Source organism: Brassica napus, chromosome C9 (genome assembly GCF_020379485.1).
Source record: "Brassica napus cultivar Da-Ae chromosome C9, Da-Ae, whole genome shotgun sequence".
NCBI classification, from domain to species: Eukaryota; Viridiplantae; Streptophyta; class Magnoliopsida; order Brassicales; family Brassicaceae; genus Brassica; species Brassica napus.
Window position 1 is genome coordinate 14293861 of NC_063452.1, and position 16886 is coordinate 14310746.

General features: G+C 34.3%; 1 protein-coding gene across 1 annotated transcript; it reads left to right on the forward strand.

Annotated features, from left to right (window-relative positions):
- Positions 1-9239: 9239 nt before the first annotated feature.
- LOC106444191 (homeobox protein SHOOT MERISTEMLESS) lies at positions 9240-12164 on the forward strand. Its single transcript, NM_001316059.1, is given in 4 exon segments — positions 9240-9668; positions 10157-10412; positions 11098-11351; positions 11955-12164. Coding segments are annotated over 4 exon segments (1149 nt in total).
- Positions 12165-16886: the final 4722 nt, after the last annotated feature.

Here is a 16886-nt window from a genome sequence, read left to right on the forward strand (position 1 = left end):
GTATTGCAAGAATATCTACACTTTTAATCTATTTTTAACGATCCATATATATTTTTCATCCGTTTAGTAATTCATGATTATTCTGCAATTCATATAAAACGTGTTTAATCCAAAAAGTATATCCCTTCTTAATTAACCACAAATTCTTCATTTTGCTAGAATGTTCTCTAACCAAACTTACTATTGTTCTCTAACCGGATTATTTTCTAGCCAATTTTTACAATAACCATTGATTTATCATAAATGTTATATATTACAAATAGAACAAACACCCGTATGAACGTATGTGTTTTCAATCATTACATTTTTGTGTTGTAAAAATTTTCATACATTTATTCTATAAAAATAACACCTATGTGGATGCATAGATCAAGTTCTCGTAAAGAGTAGAACACTTTTTTACTCGAGATTATAATTTGGCATACTTACATAAGAGAGAATTACTTACATAAGAGAGAAGAGAGTGGAAACCCCATTGGTCCAGTGGTTTGAGCAAGTGTTCGTTAATGCTTTTACACGAGGAGATCTGAGTTTTAATTCACGGAGAAGGCGAAATTATGCGAATTAAGGGAGAATAAGCATACAAGAGATCTGCAGCATGGCGCAAGGAGTACCGTCGAGCATGGATCCCTGATATCTTGCATATTTCCATTATCTTATCCATTCGTCCATGTGCATTTTGATCATATAGACTAGGATTTAGCCATGTTTAGGTTACATTTTGCATACATGAGTCTTTATCAGGTGTTGGAGTGCCACATGGAGTTCTTAGGGACATTTGGATGCATTTGGAGCTCAAAGGAGGTGAAATAGGTGTTCATTGGACGAGCAGAGGATGGGAGCGAGGTTCCGCAGCGACGTCATGAGGTCGCTCCAAAGCACCTCTCAGAGCGACCTAGCTGGAGCGACCCCGTGAAGTCGCTCGCCATATTCATCCCGCTGGAAGCCCAGAGCGACTTGCCCAGAGCGACGCACCGAGGTCGCTCGCATCTCACACCCCTCTCGGAGCGACCTCCCAAAGCGACACCCCGAGGTCGCTCGCGTCTCTATGGCGAGACGACACGAAGCGAAGCCCGGAGCGACCTCTCAGAGCGACCCACTGAGGTCGCTCCCGAAGGCCAGAGCGACTTGTCGGAGCGACATGCCGAGGTCGCTCCGCGTCTATTGTTGGGTCGATTCCTATTTTACTTAAGGCCCTTTTGGTCATTTCATTATGCACGTTTTACATTTCTAAAACCTATGTTTTAAACATCTTGGGTAGCCAGCAGGCAGATGATCTTTTGGATCTATTGAGAAATACACAAAAAACTCTCTTGAGAAGTTCATCTCTTGGATTTTGATTGTTATGTTCTTGTGTTATTGTTGATTTCTTATCTATTTCTCTACATGATTAATCTGAAATCCAATATGGGTTTAAGAGAAATCATGGAGAATAGTGAGTAATCACCTTTTGAATTCATGGGTTAGGGAGATCAAGGGTGATTAGGTTAGTTATAGGATGTTTTAGTGTAGATCATTCTTGTTCCTTGCTAGTAGAGTATTCATAATGCATCTTCTGAGTTGGCCACTCAAAAGTTGATCAATAGACATTTCCCACCCAAAAGGTGTTTGATGAAATGCCTGAGACAACTCTCCTAGGCTTTTAGTATACTTTGCCAAAGACATTTGTTGTTAAAGGTGCTAAGATAGCTAATACACTTGTTAGTAATGATTGCTTTCATATTATTCAACCAAAGACATTTGATGTTTGAGATATGTTAGCAAATGAGCATTCATCTAGACATAGAGCTTGCTTAGAATTGTGTCTAGGCTTAAGGTCGATAGTTTGATTGATCATTTGTCATCCTTAGTTCGAAACTTGATCACCCAAGGTCTAATCCCTATGCCCATGAGTTCTCTTTTCCCTTAGTCAAGAAAGTATCATTCTGTTATTGTTTTTTTAGTTTTAGTCATAACTTAAAACTCATCTAAATCATTGGTTGCACTTAGATTAAGTGAGCACTTGCATTCTCAGTGCTTTGATATCCCTCAGAACTGGTTCGACAATCATTTATACTACAACATTTGTCTTACGAGCCTTGAAAACTCCTAATATCAATCCCATAAGGCGGCCAGGTGATGCAGTCAGACGTGAATTTTCATATGGCATGTAGAATTGTCGGCTGTAAAATCGTTTGTAATATTTTTCATAGTTGTAATAACATTATTATCCAACATTAAAAAAAAAAGAGAAGAGAAATATATACGAGTTCCTATTATATATATAGAAAGAGAACCAATTACATTAACTTGCTTGCGTTAGAGTTTCTCACACATTTCTATAAACAAATGAAGAATATGTTCAAAATACATTCAAAACTTCCATAACCGATGAAAGTAATATTTTCTTTTGATAATTAATATGAAACATGTATCAATACTTAGGTCATGAAAACCCACGTTTTATCAGACGACACCGATGCTACTTAGTTATCGGCCATACCGAAGAAATCCACCGCTTCTTCAAACTTCTTAATAGGAGCTGCCTTTATTAAAATATCAGTATGATTTTTTCAAGCATATATCTTCTTCACACTTACAATATCTCTGACGTAGTGTATCTTTCTACTGATGTGGTTTGTCCACTCTTGAACATTGAGTATCAAACGATATATTAATTGTGTCTTGCTTGAATGCAAACTCTTCCCGCTAAGCCCCTTGATCACATTCTTTATTTCACAGCTTCATCCAATACTATATACTCTAGTATAGACATTGATGGATCCACTACACTTTATAGATTTGATTTCCAGCTTATTGTATTACCACCGGCCATGAAAACATAATTAGATATCAACTTTTTCTTGTCCAAATATGAATCAAAATCTGAATCACAAAATGCTTCAACTTTAAACGCTTCATTTTTCATGAAGCACAAAATGCTTCAACTTTAAACGCTTCATTTTTCATTATTATGTCACTTTGTTTGTAAGCATGGTTGAATCCTCTCTGTAGTGAAAATTATGTACTATCAAATTAATTAGTGATAAGTTGTTTAAGGCAAAAACTTAAAGATAATTTGTGTGCGTAATTCGTCGTTAAATCTTGATGCAACTAGTTTCAAGCTTAAGAGCATCTCCAACCCTTCCCAATATTTGCCTCTAAATGCTATAATAGAGTAAAATCAGCTCCAACTCACCCCTATTTCTTCCCCTAAAATAGAGACTGCTATTTTTTCCTCTATATTTAGGGAAAAAAATAGCATTCCTCTATAATAGAGGCAAACTTTTTTATTTACAAAATAGTCCTCTAATATTTTATGATTGTAACTAAAATACTTATGTATGAAGAAATACAATTCTTACATATAAAATCACACCTTTTTGGTTACGTACTAATTATTAATTTTTATAACTATAGTTATAATTAAAATTAAAAATATTATTTATTTAAAAGTCAATAATAATTAAAATAAAATAAAAAATTATTATTTTATTTAAAAGTCAAAGACTTTTTATTTAAATATTAATCAATACAACATATTAATATGGGTTATTACTTGGCCGATGGTATATATCCGAAATGGTCAAACATAGTGCAAACTATTCATGAGCCAGTAGGTCCAAAGAAAAAATATTTTGCAGCACAACAAGAAGCATGTAGAAAAGATGTAGAACGTGCATTCGGAGTTTTACAATCACGTTTTGCGATTGTGAAAGGACCGGTACGTTTTTGGAAAAAAAAAGTACTACATGATATAATGACTACATGTATTTTACATAATATGATTATTGAGGATGAGCGTGATCTCGATGCACCGATTGGAATTGGAAGAGAAGCTCCACCTCCGGAAGTCCAAATACCAGGTAATGAAGATAACCGATTCCAAGAGTTTCTAAGTCGATTCAGAAAAATCAAAGATAAAGAAGCTCATTTCTCACTTCGTAATGCATTAATTGATCATTTATGGAAAAAATTTAGTAATAATGATTGTTAGATAATGGTACTTTGTTTTATTTTTTTTTGTCTAATGTATTTTTGTAATAAAATGTTTAATTTAAATATTTTTGTAATATTATGAAAAAATTTCAAAAAGTATAATGAATGGGTTAATTTTCAACATTTACAAGTTAGAGGTGTAAAATGTAAAATAAAAAAAGAATCTTTCAAAAATATTCCTTTTTAGGAGAAAAAATAGAGGAATACATTGGAGAGAAACTCACCTCTATTATAGAGTTCCTCTATTATAGAGAAAAAAATAGAGAAATACATTGGAGATGGTCTAATAGGAATAATACTAGATTAGTTTTATGGCTCGACGTCTTGATACAAGAGAATAATTTCTCGATGGGATAAAAAAGAGAAAATGTACAGAAAAATACATTTAACTTTTAATATTTTTGTTAAATATCAATAGCTTACAAGAGTAGAGTGTAGACTAATAGAGAGTGATTAGCCCTACTGTTTTAGAGAGAGAAGACATTCGGACTGTCTCTACTTGCTTTTTGAGCTGTTCTGTGGAATAAGATTATAACTATATAATATTAGTTTAGATTTACGTTTTTACGATAACTAAAATAAGGAACAAACTTTTTTAATCAATGCAACTTATATGCTCTGACTTGGACTAAATAAAACTTGCAAGTAACAGTTTCCAGTCCTTTTGTTTTAAATTTTTATTTTGTATAACTTTTAAATGCTTTCCCTACGACTAAAGATTGATTCTTTAAAATCATGTGTACTCCGGTGTTTTTAAAACCGGACCGACCCGATGGTTAGACCGGATTCGACCATGAACCGATTATATAGCCGGGTTGGTTTAGTAATTGGTTCGACCATGAACCGGCCACATAGCCGGATTATATTTCAAAATTATTAAACCAATAAAAACCACTAAAACTATCAAAAATCTATAAACCATCCATATAAACAAAAAAACTAATTTATATTTATAATATTTTATGTTCAAAACTGATTTATATTTTAACTATGCATCATGTTTACTAATATTATTTTTATATTTACATACTAAAAAAATATTAAACCATATTATTGAACCAGGTTTGACTTGGTTGAACCATATTGAACTGTGACCCAAAATATTACCGGTTCTGCTTTCGATCCGGTTTTTAAAACACTGGTGTACTCCATTAGTTACCTCCTTTTTAAACCATTGTTGACGAGAATAATAATCATTAAAATATTTAAAATGGCACTAAAACTTACAGTAAACTAGAAAATGGCAAATACATGTGCCCTATTGATTTGTTCTAATAATGCAGTATATTGTTGAAATGTTTATCATGTTTTTACTTACTGTTTATCATATTTATAAAACGTTTTTCATGTGTACTCCATTAGTTACCTCCTCTTTTAAACCATTATTGACGAGAATAATAATCATTAAATATTTAAAATGACACTAAAACTTGCAGTAAACTAGAAAATGGTAAATACATGTGCCCTATTGATTTGTTCTAGTAATGCATTGTTGAAATGTTTATCATGTTTTTACTTACTGTTTATCATATTTATAAAATATTTATCATGTTTTAAAATTTGGTTTTATCATGTTATAAAATAACTATATATAGAGAACCTATAAATTAATCAAATTATAAGGTTTAACAATTTTCAAAATTAACAAATTTACTCTATATAATTGGTATAACCAATAACAAAAAAAAATCTTTGAATGTTAGTATTATTGAGTGCAGAAAATAATAAAAACATTTTGTGTTTTTTGGCCACACATCATCCTCATATGTAAAAATCATTTATAATATCATCGAGGATAGATCATCGATAATATGTTTTAATGTATAACTGGTCTATGAATTTTTATTTTGTGGGTTAACACATTAGTTTAGTTGAAAATTGATCTTGCATGACCCAAATCTACAATAAGATGTGGCCAAAAGTTATATTCAGGGATCAATTAACCCAAAAAATAAATTATATGCAGAAAAAGGACCATATTGCAGTACAAGACGACCGGAGTGTCGTCGGGACCGCCTCGATACCGAAAACCTAGCATATAGTCTGGTTCGACTATTAACATTTAACTAATGATAAAAATAATCTTTTCACTAATGATAAGTGAATAAACGAATTAATATTTTTTATAGAGAAAATAGTTAGCTTATCGTTATATAAGCATAAGAGAGAATGGGAGCACAATTCTCCGAGAATTCGAATGAAGTCAATTTGATGAAACCTTGTGTTGAATCTTAGGATCTATTTAGCTTTCTTTAAGAATAACTGATTGAATCTTGCTTTCTTGAGCAGCTTAGATTTAAGTTCAGCTGTATCTCCTCGCTGAAATGAAATGAGTTCACATTCTAACACAAAAAAAAACTCCCCGAGAAGAAAATAAAAAGAATCCAACCAAACTCCCATAGGAGTCAAGTACCACTTCTCCTCCGTAATCGTTTCCAAATATCCAATACACAATCTAAAAATGAGAGTTGTAGCGTATCTTTAGACACCATTATGCAATAGTAACGACCACAAATTTACAATAAATAAGACTTCCAATCTCTAGACTAGATTCCTCATGTAATCCACTCGCACTTTCTATATGCCGCCTCTAGTAGAAAACGTTAATTATATGTTGTAGTTTGTTAATGTTAGTAATTAGCTTCGTTTAGTAGTACTTACAATTGTGCAAGTATTTAAAGAATATTAGCATCACCTTGCGAGTGATACATCCAAAATCGCTTTTTAGTAATGATGTCTTTTCACTCTCCTTCCAATATCTACCACTGTTGGATTATTTGTCCTATTATATAAAAGAAAATATACCCTCATCAATAATGTAAGTAGTAGTAGTCGTCTTAAATATACGAGTATGAATTATGATTAAAATTTGAAGGGTATGTTAACAGTAAACAATAGCGTGAATACAAATAGATACCATATAACATAAACACGGTTATTTTACACAAAAATGAAAACATGAACACGGTTAAAATATAATAATACATCTTGGAGTTGAAAGACAAAGATTCCAACTTTTCTATTACTATTGCGATTATGGTTCGACTAGTGAAAATTTTAAATGATCAAAGTCTTCGCAATCCATAGGAACTAGTCTAAATTTCAGCTCTAAATCTATAGGTTATAAAAAGCACTTAAAGAACGTAATTGTTTGATAAACAAAGAATAAAAGAAAAATTCATATAGAAACCCTGATTAATATTCGCTATTTAAGATATTCACGTGATCAATAATAATTAAACTTACGGTAGAAAGATTACGATATAGCTATTTACGTAATTCTTTCAGCTACTCTTTAGCTACTAGAATATTGTAAATGCACTTAATAAAAACTTACAATATATATTAACTTTAAAAAGGTTACATCTGAAGTTAATATATAAACATTCTGCAATGTTGAAATCTCTCATAATGAAAATATTATTATGAGATAGGGAATTGTTGACACTTAAATTTGCACTTAGGGGTATGTTGTCTTTTTTTTTTTTGGATAACCGTGTTGTGATCCTGCTTTTTAGTTCTAATGATTAATCATCACAATATCTGTGTTTTATTACCACTTAAATCGATTTGGATGGCCAAAGGGAATCGAATGGTATTCATGGCTATGGCTATGAGTCATTTACCTTAAGGCCAAAACCACTTTGGTTAATTACGGTATGTTGTTAAGATTCGATTTTAAAATAACACGTTCACACGCCTACACTAGAGAGCGAACATATATATATTTGTCTTCTTATATATACATATATATATATATATATATATTTGTCATAACAGATTTTATTGTGTGCGTGTGTGTATAAAGTATAAACTGAAAGATTAAAACGAGATGGACTTGGCAAATATAAATATGATGTGATGGGTTCCTTGTAATCTCTCGCTCTATCTAATAGTTTCTCAGTTATCTTTTCTTTGCCAGAAATGGCAGTGAAGGGCAGTGGCAGTAAGAGCAAACAAGAAAACTGAGGAGAGAGTTTGTTTTCTTTCATGGGGAAAGTAAAACTTTGCCTTGAAGATTTCACTCTTCACTTTTTTGTATCTAAGACTTTTGATTTCAACGAATCACTGTCCTTAACCTAAAAGCAAGAAGATAAGCTTTTTCATACTCGTCTTATGTTTTCCCTTTAAAATATATTCTATATTAATTACTTATGGACATAGCCATAAGAGTATGGGAGTATACTCATTTTCAAAATAATTACTAATCCCAAACATCCCCCAGGAGATGGATTTTAATTTTTTTTCCCTGAACTCTACTATGATCACCTCTTCCCCAGTATATAGTGACTCTCCTTTTCGTGTTAGAAAATATGTTCCAATATCTTAGGCTACTCAACACATACTTTTGTCAGTTAATTATTGAGAATCTAGGAAACTTTGTTTGTACAATGGTGAGTATCTTCACATGATATATACATACCCTTCTTATATTTTAATTCAAAAATGCATATATACATAATACAGAATAGATATATTATGACATCATAAACCGAGACTTTTGGCAAATCGGTGGTTAATGAAAATCAAACCAAATGTTTCTTGTTACACCTGGGCTTTCTGAAGAACATTCCGGTTTTCTCCATTTCAAGCAATTGTCACTATTGATTTCGATCCGGTTTATTACCTCGCAAAAGATGAAAATGAGAAATCATATTTTAGTAGCTGAACATAAAAGAGTTAAGAACCCGCAGATCACACAATCTTTGTCCACGTCTGATGTTTCCTCTTTTAAAATACAAATTTCTCAGGTTTAGAAAAAAGAAAATAAATAAATGTCTCGATTTATTTTGTAAGAAAAATTCAGTAGATTTATCTTTCTGGTGACTCGTCTGCTGTTTCCCTATCCCCCCATAACTACCACTATTTATAAAAGAAATTAATGTGAAAAAGGAAGCTGATTGTTGACGCATAAATCCCGGGAGACCACTTTTGCATTTTTAATAATTAAACCAACTCTTGTATATACATTTATATATATATATATATATATATATATATATATATATATATATATATATATGTATCTTTACTCTTTTAGGGTTTTCCATTGAATTTATAGTACTTTATTGTGTTTCATAATATTGGTGATAAATGCTAGCTGTATTTAAAATGCTCTTCTTCTTTCTTTTTCTTTTTATTATCACTATTATTATTTTGCTCCTTACCTTTTTGTTATTATTATTATTTCTTTTTCTTTCTTTCTCGTAGCTATATAGCAAAGCCAAAGTGAATAATAATACTAGTGAGAGAAAGTGAAGATGGAGAGTGGTTCCAACAGCACTTCTTGTCCAATGGCTTTTGCCGGGGATAATAGTGATGGTCCGATGTGTCCTATGATGATGATGATGATGCCCGTCATAACATCACATCAACAACATCATGGTCATGATCAACAACATCAACATCAACAACAACATGATGGTTATGCATATCAGTCACACCACCAACATAGTAGCCTCCTTTTTCTTCAATCACTAACTCCTCCGTCTCAAGAAGCGAAGAACAAAGTTAGATCTTCTTGTTCTCCTTCCTCTGGTGCTCCTGCTTATTCTTTCATGGAGATCAATCACCAAAACGAACTCCTCGCAGGAGGACTCAATCCCTGTTCTTCAGCCTCTGTCAAGGCCAAAATCATGGGTCATCCTCACTACCACCGCCTCTTGCTCGCCTATGTCAATTGCCAGAAGGTGATGGTCAAAGAAAACCCTTTTTACAAGAATTATACTATGAATGATTTCTTAACTAATGATCCTTGTTTAATTGTCTACACAAAGAAGCAGAAGATTCTAGAAACCCTAGTTACGAAACTTTACCCTTTCTTTTACTTTTTTCATAACCCTTTCATTACTTTGATGTTTTAGTTTGATTTTGATGTCCCCTTTTTGTTTATTTCTTTCTTAATCCAACAATATACCTAAACATCAAAAGAAATAAGTTTTCCTTATTTGAGAAAGTTTCAAGAAGCTTGGAACAAATAAAAAACAGTTAAATTCAAGAACCCTATTTTCAAGAAATGATCCAAAATATTATTGCGGGCTTTAAGATTATAACATATATTTTCTTTGCTTGATCTCTATGCTCATATTTGTCATACCCACAAGAAACTTGACGATCCATGCTTTTACATTTTAACTAAAGCGTTTTATGTCTGTTATTTAATTACAAAATTATCCAGGTGGGAGCTCCACCGGAAGTGCAGGCGAGGCTGGAAGAAACATGCTCGTCTGCGGTTGCCGCCGCAGCGTCGATGGGACCCACAGGTTCTTTAGGTGAAGATCCAGGGCTTGATCAGTTCATGGAAGCGTACTGTGAAATGCTCGTTAAGTACGAGCAAGAACTCTCTAAACCTTTTAAAGAAGCTATGGTCTTCCTTCAACACGTCGAGTGTCAATTCAAATCCCTCTCTCTCTCCTCGCCGTCCTCCTTCTCTGGTTACTCTCTCTCTAAATCTCTGTATTTTCTTTAAGATATTGATTTATTCTTATAATGGCGTCATATTAAACGTAAGATAAGAAAAGTGTTGCTTTTTTCCCTTTGTGGGCTTTAAGAAAGATTTTTCCTTTTTCTTGTGTTAGTGCCCTTAATGCTTGTTGCTAGGGTTAGTGTCATTGTGTCAGATTGTAATATGTAGCTTCTAGGTTTACGTGTACAATCGATTATACATATGTGTATGTCCATGTTTTACTGAAAGACAAGCTTAAAAACAATATTTGAAGTTTCTTTTTCTGAAGTGAATTTATTTTGCTTGGTACAACAACATTCACTGTTCTTGTCTCTTTCGTCGCCGTTAGATTTATTAAATTTATTGCGTCAAAAAGAATATCTGGATCTAGAATTTGTTCATCCATAGATCTATTGCTCAAAAAACGTATAATCTCATATACGTATGCACTAGTGTCATATCACTAGTGTCTTGTCTTCACGAGTGTGGCTAAGCTTGTCTACACACACACCTACTTGCTCAACTTATTTCTTGATGACAAAAATAAAAAGAAGCTCAACTTATTTCTTTGAATTGTTTGGATCACTAGCTCATTATACTTGATTCCACTTAGCCGGTTTTGGTGATAACTTTGTCTTGCTTTCGTTTTGTTTTGGCATGATGTATCGAAGTAGGTTATGGAGAGGCAGCTATTGAGAGAAACAACAATGGGTCATCTGAGGAAGAAGTCGATATGAACAATGAATTTGTAGATCCGCAGGCAGAAGATAGGGAGCTTAAAGGACAGCTCTTGCGCAAGTACAGTGGTTACTTAGGCAGTCTGAAGCAAGAGTTCATGAAGAAGAGGAAGAAAGGAAAGCTTCCTAAAGAAGCTCGCCAGCAACTACTTGACTGGTGGAGCCGACACTACAAATGGCCTTACCCTTCGGTAAACTCTTTTCTCATATTGGCTATTATGTTCTTAAATGCATTGCATAAATTGCTTTTACATGATCGCAAATGCCTAGTCAAAGACGAATCAGTTGAACTTTTTGAGTCAATTTATGTTGTTTTTGTCTATCGGCTCATGCTTCCGATGATTCTTGCGTTGCATAAATTGCATTTGCATAATTAGAAATACTAACCAAGATGAATGAATTGAACTCATTAATGTAGTCATTCATTAATGTAGTCATCCACTCTTACTTTCATACTAAATGGTCCGAATAACATACACGTCTTATGGCCATACTTTAACTTAGCATAAACGTAGATTCTCGTACATCAAGCAATCTCATTGTCGAGTAGTGTGCCTTAAATGCAACTCCCCATTGGCCCCAATGGAATAGTGGCTTAATACATATATATGGTTGATCCTCGTTTGGTATATTTTCGAATGATCTAATTTAGAAATCCAAATTTATATAGCAACGTTACTTATGCTTTGCACTGATTATTCTCAAATAGTTGATGCATCAGAACATATAAAACATTGAGAATGTTGATAAGAAAACTTAATGATTGATGCCAACTTTTGGATATGAAATGGCAGGAGCAGCAAAAGCTAGCACTAGCGGAATCAACTGGGCTGGACCAGAAACAGATAAACAACTGGTTCATAAACCAGAGGAAAAGGCATTGGAAACCGTCGGAGGATATGCAGTTTGTAGTAATGGACGCAACACATCCTCACCATTACTTTATGGACAATGTCATGGGAAATCCTTTCCCCATTGATCACATCTCCTCGACCATGCTTTGATATTCGATCCTTTGGAAAAACTCTATTTCATAATATCTAATCATTAAAAAGCTTTGCAATATGTATAATGTATGGTTTCTTGGAATACTTAGGAACGTTGCACGTTCCGATTGATGAACAAGCTTTTGATGTATCCTTTAATTATATATGGGTTGTGTTGTGTGACCTTTTGTATTGTTGTGACTAATGATCTCAACAATGACGCAACGCATAACTCTAGAGGGTGGCATAGTTTTGAATGGAGTTAGAAGAATTGGATATTAAAAGAATGTTCCACGTTTTCAACTTTTCATATAGTATTTGTAGAAAACACGTTAGGAACCACCTTAGAGTGCTCGATTTTTGAATCTACAGTTGTATTTTTATTGGTTGTTTAGTTCACTTATGGTTTCCAAAGTTCGGTAATAAATAATTTTTTGAAGTAAAAACATCTTTTGCCTTGTTTTATGACCTGGGCATAAAATCTGAATTAAAAACTGAACCGAATCTAAGTCAGAAAATCTGATACGAGATTTAAAAATACTCGAAGGAATCTTGTAGGGTATTATAAAATATATTCAAAATGTATTAATCGAACCCAAATAAGTAACCTAAAAAAAAATTGAATTTTAAGTTTTTTATAATGATCTCTTTGCTTATAATACTCTTTGTTTAGAAATTTGTTAATTGAAATAACAAGTCCACTTTATGTATCTATCTATAAGGTAATATTTATTGTCTACAAATATTATTTGTTTTTATTGGAACAAACATCTTGAACATTTTGTTTTGTTGTTACTTTATTTCACATGAGTAAGTTTAATGGTTAAGATGTTTATCACATGCTAGTATTTCAATGAATAAACCCACCAAATATCTATTTTTAAAATTATTTTCCTTTACTCCCTTGTTAATAGATGATGTTTTGAAGATTTTCTTTTGTTTCAAATTATATGACATTTTCAATTTTAAATGTAAAATTTATTGATTTGTTTATGCTATATAATTTTTAATTTTCTTTTGGTTAAATTAAGATTAGTTAAATAGTTAATGTGTTTTTGTTCAGTAAATCTATAAAGTTAAATGTTTTTAATCTATGTATACAATTCCAAAACATCAGATAAAAAGAAACAGAAGGAACAATATTTTAATGTGTGAATTTTACAATGTTATTTTTGTAGATATTTAATTTATCTGTGCATGAACACAAGTCACCTAGTATTAAATAAGTTGAGGTCAAAGTTCCTTTTCCCTAATATCATTGAGAGTTACAAACTCGGATCGAACTGTAAATCACTAAATCCCGATTATTTCATTTTTTTTGTCAATAGAAACTTTCATTAATAACCTATAAGAGCCATGGATTATGTACTGGAAGATGTATCAGGAGCATCGATCCATGGATTATGATCTGGAAGATGCATTAGAAGAGACGTCTGAATGGTCAGATAAATGTGCTCCGTTTTGGTCCTTAACCCGGAACGGTTTGGAGTTTAGTTTTAAGAAATCTAAGGAGGTGTCTGCTGAGGAGGAGAATACGAGGCTGCTGAGACTAGGGTGAGAGATTGAGCAAGAGTTGAAATATTTGGGAAATAATTGCACCGAACTCAAGAAAGAGAAGGCAAAGCTGTTGGCTGCAAAAGCTCAGATTCAGAAGCTCTTGTCTTGTCTTGTTTTTTTTTTTTTAGCTCTTATCTTGTTCTGCTGATGATGATGATGATGTTATTTATTGTTCTTGAGCTCTTTGTACGATTTTTTTTTTTTTAATGAATGCAAAATTTATTCAATCAAAACTTTATTTACGTCAGGTGCATCTGTTTTTCTTTGTTTTTAAAGAATAAAAAAAGCATGCTAAATAAAAAGAATCTATCCAGCATCTTCATGAGTTGCTTGTGCCCCAAACCATGTGATTAGACCTTCTTCAAGGTACTGCTGCCCTGTCATTTGACTGATAACAATTTGAGTCTAATTGTCTTGTCCACAAACCTGTCCAGACAACTGATACCTTTCGGCTCTTCCCCATGCCGTCGCGCATTTCTCTCTCTCCACACTGTGTGCATTGTTACTTGCAAGGGGTATCGAAAGAGAAAAGTCTTCGTCGGGCTTAGCCTCGGGTTTGAGAGGAGGATCTTGAGTACACTACAGTCCCTGGTGAAGTCATTTTGCATAAGCCCTTCTACTAATGTTTCCCATATCTGCCCTGAAAACTGGCAACTAAAGAACAAATGGCCACAAGTTTCTTGCTCTTCGTTGCATAACACGCAAGTCGTGTCGATTGCATTGTTCCATTGTTGCATTCTGTAGGCTGTTTGCAACCTGCCTCGCACGACGATCCAGAGAAGAAATGCATATTTTGGTGTCAACTGAGAGAACCAGACTCCCTTACTCCATGTACATATTTGATGTGCATTTCTGAGCTGTTCTCATGTCTTTTTTGTTGAAAACTTGGCTACAAATTTCTCCTCAGCTTGTTTCCAAAGAAGAAATGCATCCTCATGCAGAGTATTGAGTCTGAGCTTTCATATCTCCTCCTCCACCTCATTTAGAATGCTCAACCGGTGTCTTCTTCGTCTATGAGTTTCCATGACTTCCGCAATAGTAGCATGATCAGTAATGCCTAGGTCAATAAGGCCTCTATCACCCAAGATACTCTTCAGACTGCCAAAGCGAGACCATACATCATACCAGAATGAAGTATGTTTCCTATTTCGCACTTCAATTCTGATAAAACCCTTTGCAATATCCCTGAGCTTAAGGAGCTTCCTCCACATCCAAGAACCCGACTGAGTGCTTTCTTTGACTGACCAGAAAGACTCCTATGGTTTGTTTGTTTGCATATTTGTGTTCTATGGTTTGTTCGTTTGCATATTCCGGTAGTAAGACTGACTTTTTCATTTCTCAAATCTTAATTATTTTTTCTCCATATGTTATCTTCAGTTCTCTCAGTTTGAGATCGCTATCTGTTCTTGCTTCTTCATCTCACAAATCCTTGGGAGGATCGTACACAGCCATTACAGGGAAAATCTCCAAGAAATCCTCTTTCACCTTCTCTCTCGACTCATGATAACTAACGAGTCCTTTCAGAAAAACTCGGATAAGCATATATAGAGGCGGATCAGGAGATCCCTTGGGCAATCTCATTGCTCCCACAGGAAGTTCATTTTCTAAAGACTCTAGGACAAGGTCTTCAAATGTATGCTATTCAAACAATACTTTTCTCTCCAAATTTTGACATACTTTCTTTGGTTTCATCCACTTTCCTGATTTTTGCAAGCATCATAAGAATGTCTATGTAAAAGCCTAAAGGTGTAGAATAACATATCTTCATTCGAAAAAGTAAGAACATATCTGGTCAATACCATATTTCTATTTGTAAGAGTGTAATGAATCTTGTATTGAATAGAATGTACAAGAGAGACATATATACAAGAAGGAATTCTAGGGTATTCTAATGACATTAAATGTGAGTATATACGATGTCCTTATACAGAGAGATACATGAATCAATCAGTATTATGATTGATCCTTAATACGCCTCCTCAAGATGGAGGGGGGTTGTGCCACTCCAATCTTGCTTATCATGTTGGTGAAGAGTGGACGCGAGAGTGGTTTTGTCATGACATCCGCGAGTTGATCCTTAGTGGAGATATGCACGACGCGCAGGGCACCAGCTTGGACTTGATTGCGGATGAAATGGTAGGGTTTAGGGTTTAGGGTTTAGGGTTTAAGGCCACATGTTTCATTTGGGAATGAAAAATGGGGTTGGCACATAGATAAGTAGCTCCTACATTGTCACAGTATATTGTAGGTGCACGTGGGAGTCGAATACCAAGCTCACGTAGCAGAGATGCAATCCATGTAAGCTCAGAGGAAGTATTAGCAACAGACCTATATTCTGCTTCGGTAGACGAGCGTGCGATGGTCTTCTGCTTCTTTGAGCACCATGAGACATGATGCTGACCAATCTAGACAATATACCCATTTGTAGAGATGTAGTCATCAGCGTCGCCGGCCCAGTCAGCGTCTGAGAAGGCATGGAGGTTGTTGGAGTTGCCACGCTTGAGGAAGATGCCACTATCATGCGTGCCTGCTAAGTATCGAAGAATCTGTTTGACTGCATTCCAATGGTTTGTGGTAGGCTCATGCATGAATTGGGACAGTCGGTTGACAGAGAATGATATGTGGGGTCTCATAAAAGCCGGGTACTGCAGGCTTCCAACAACACTTCTGTACTCAGTCGGATCAACCAGACGTGTGCCGGAATGGAGAGACAGCTTCAGTGATGTTGCCATCGGAGTGGTAACAGATTTTGCACCAAGCATGTTTGTTCTGTCGAGAAGATCAAGAATGTATCGACGTTGACAGAGATGAAGGCCAGTTGATGATCTGGTCGCTTCAATGCCAAGAAAATAATGTAATTCCTTGTGGTCTTTGACAGAAAAGCGTGTGGCAATAGCATGGAGTGTCTGTTCAATGAGGTTGTTGTCGTTTCCAGTCACCAGAATATCATCAACATAAATGAGTATGCAGACAACCGACCTCTCCTTCTTGAGAATAAACAATGAGGTGTCCGAGATAGAGTTATGAAAACCAGCACCAGTTAGGAAAGTTTGAAGTTCTACATACCATGCGCGTGGAGTTGCTTCAAACCATAGATTGCTTTGTGTAATCTGCACACATGAGACGGTCTATCGACATCAATGAAGCCCGGAGGTTGTTCCATATAGACTTCGTCAGTGAGCG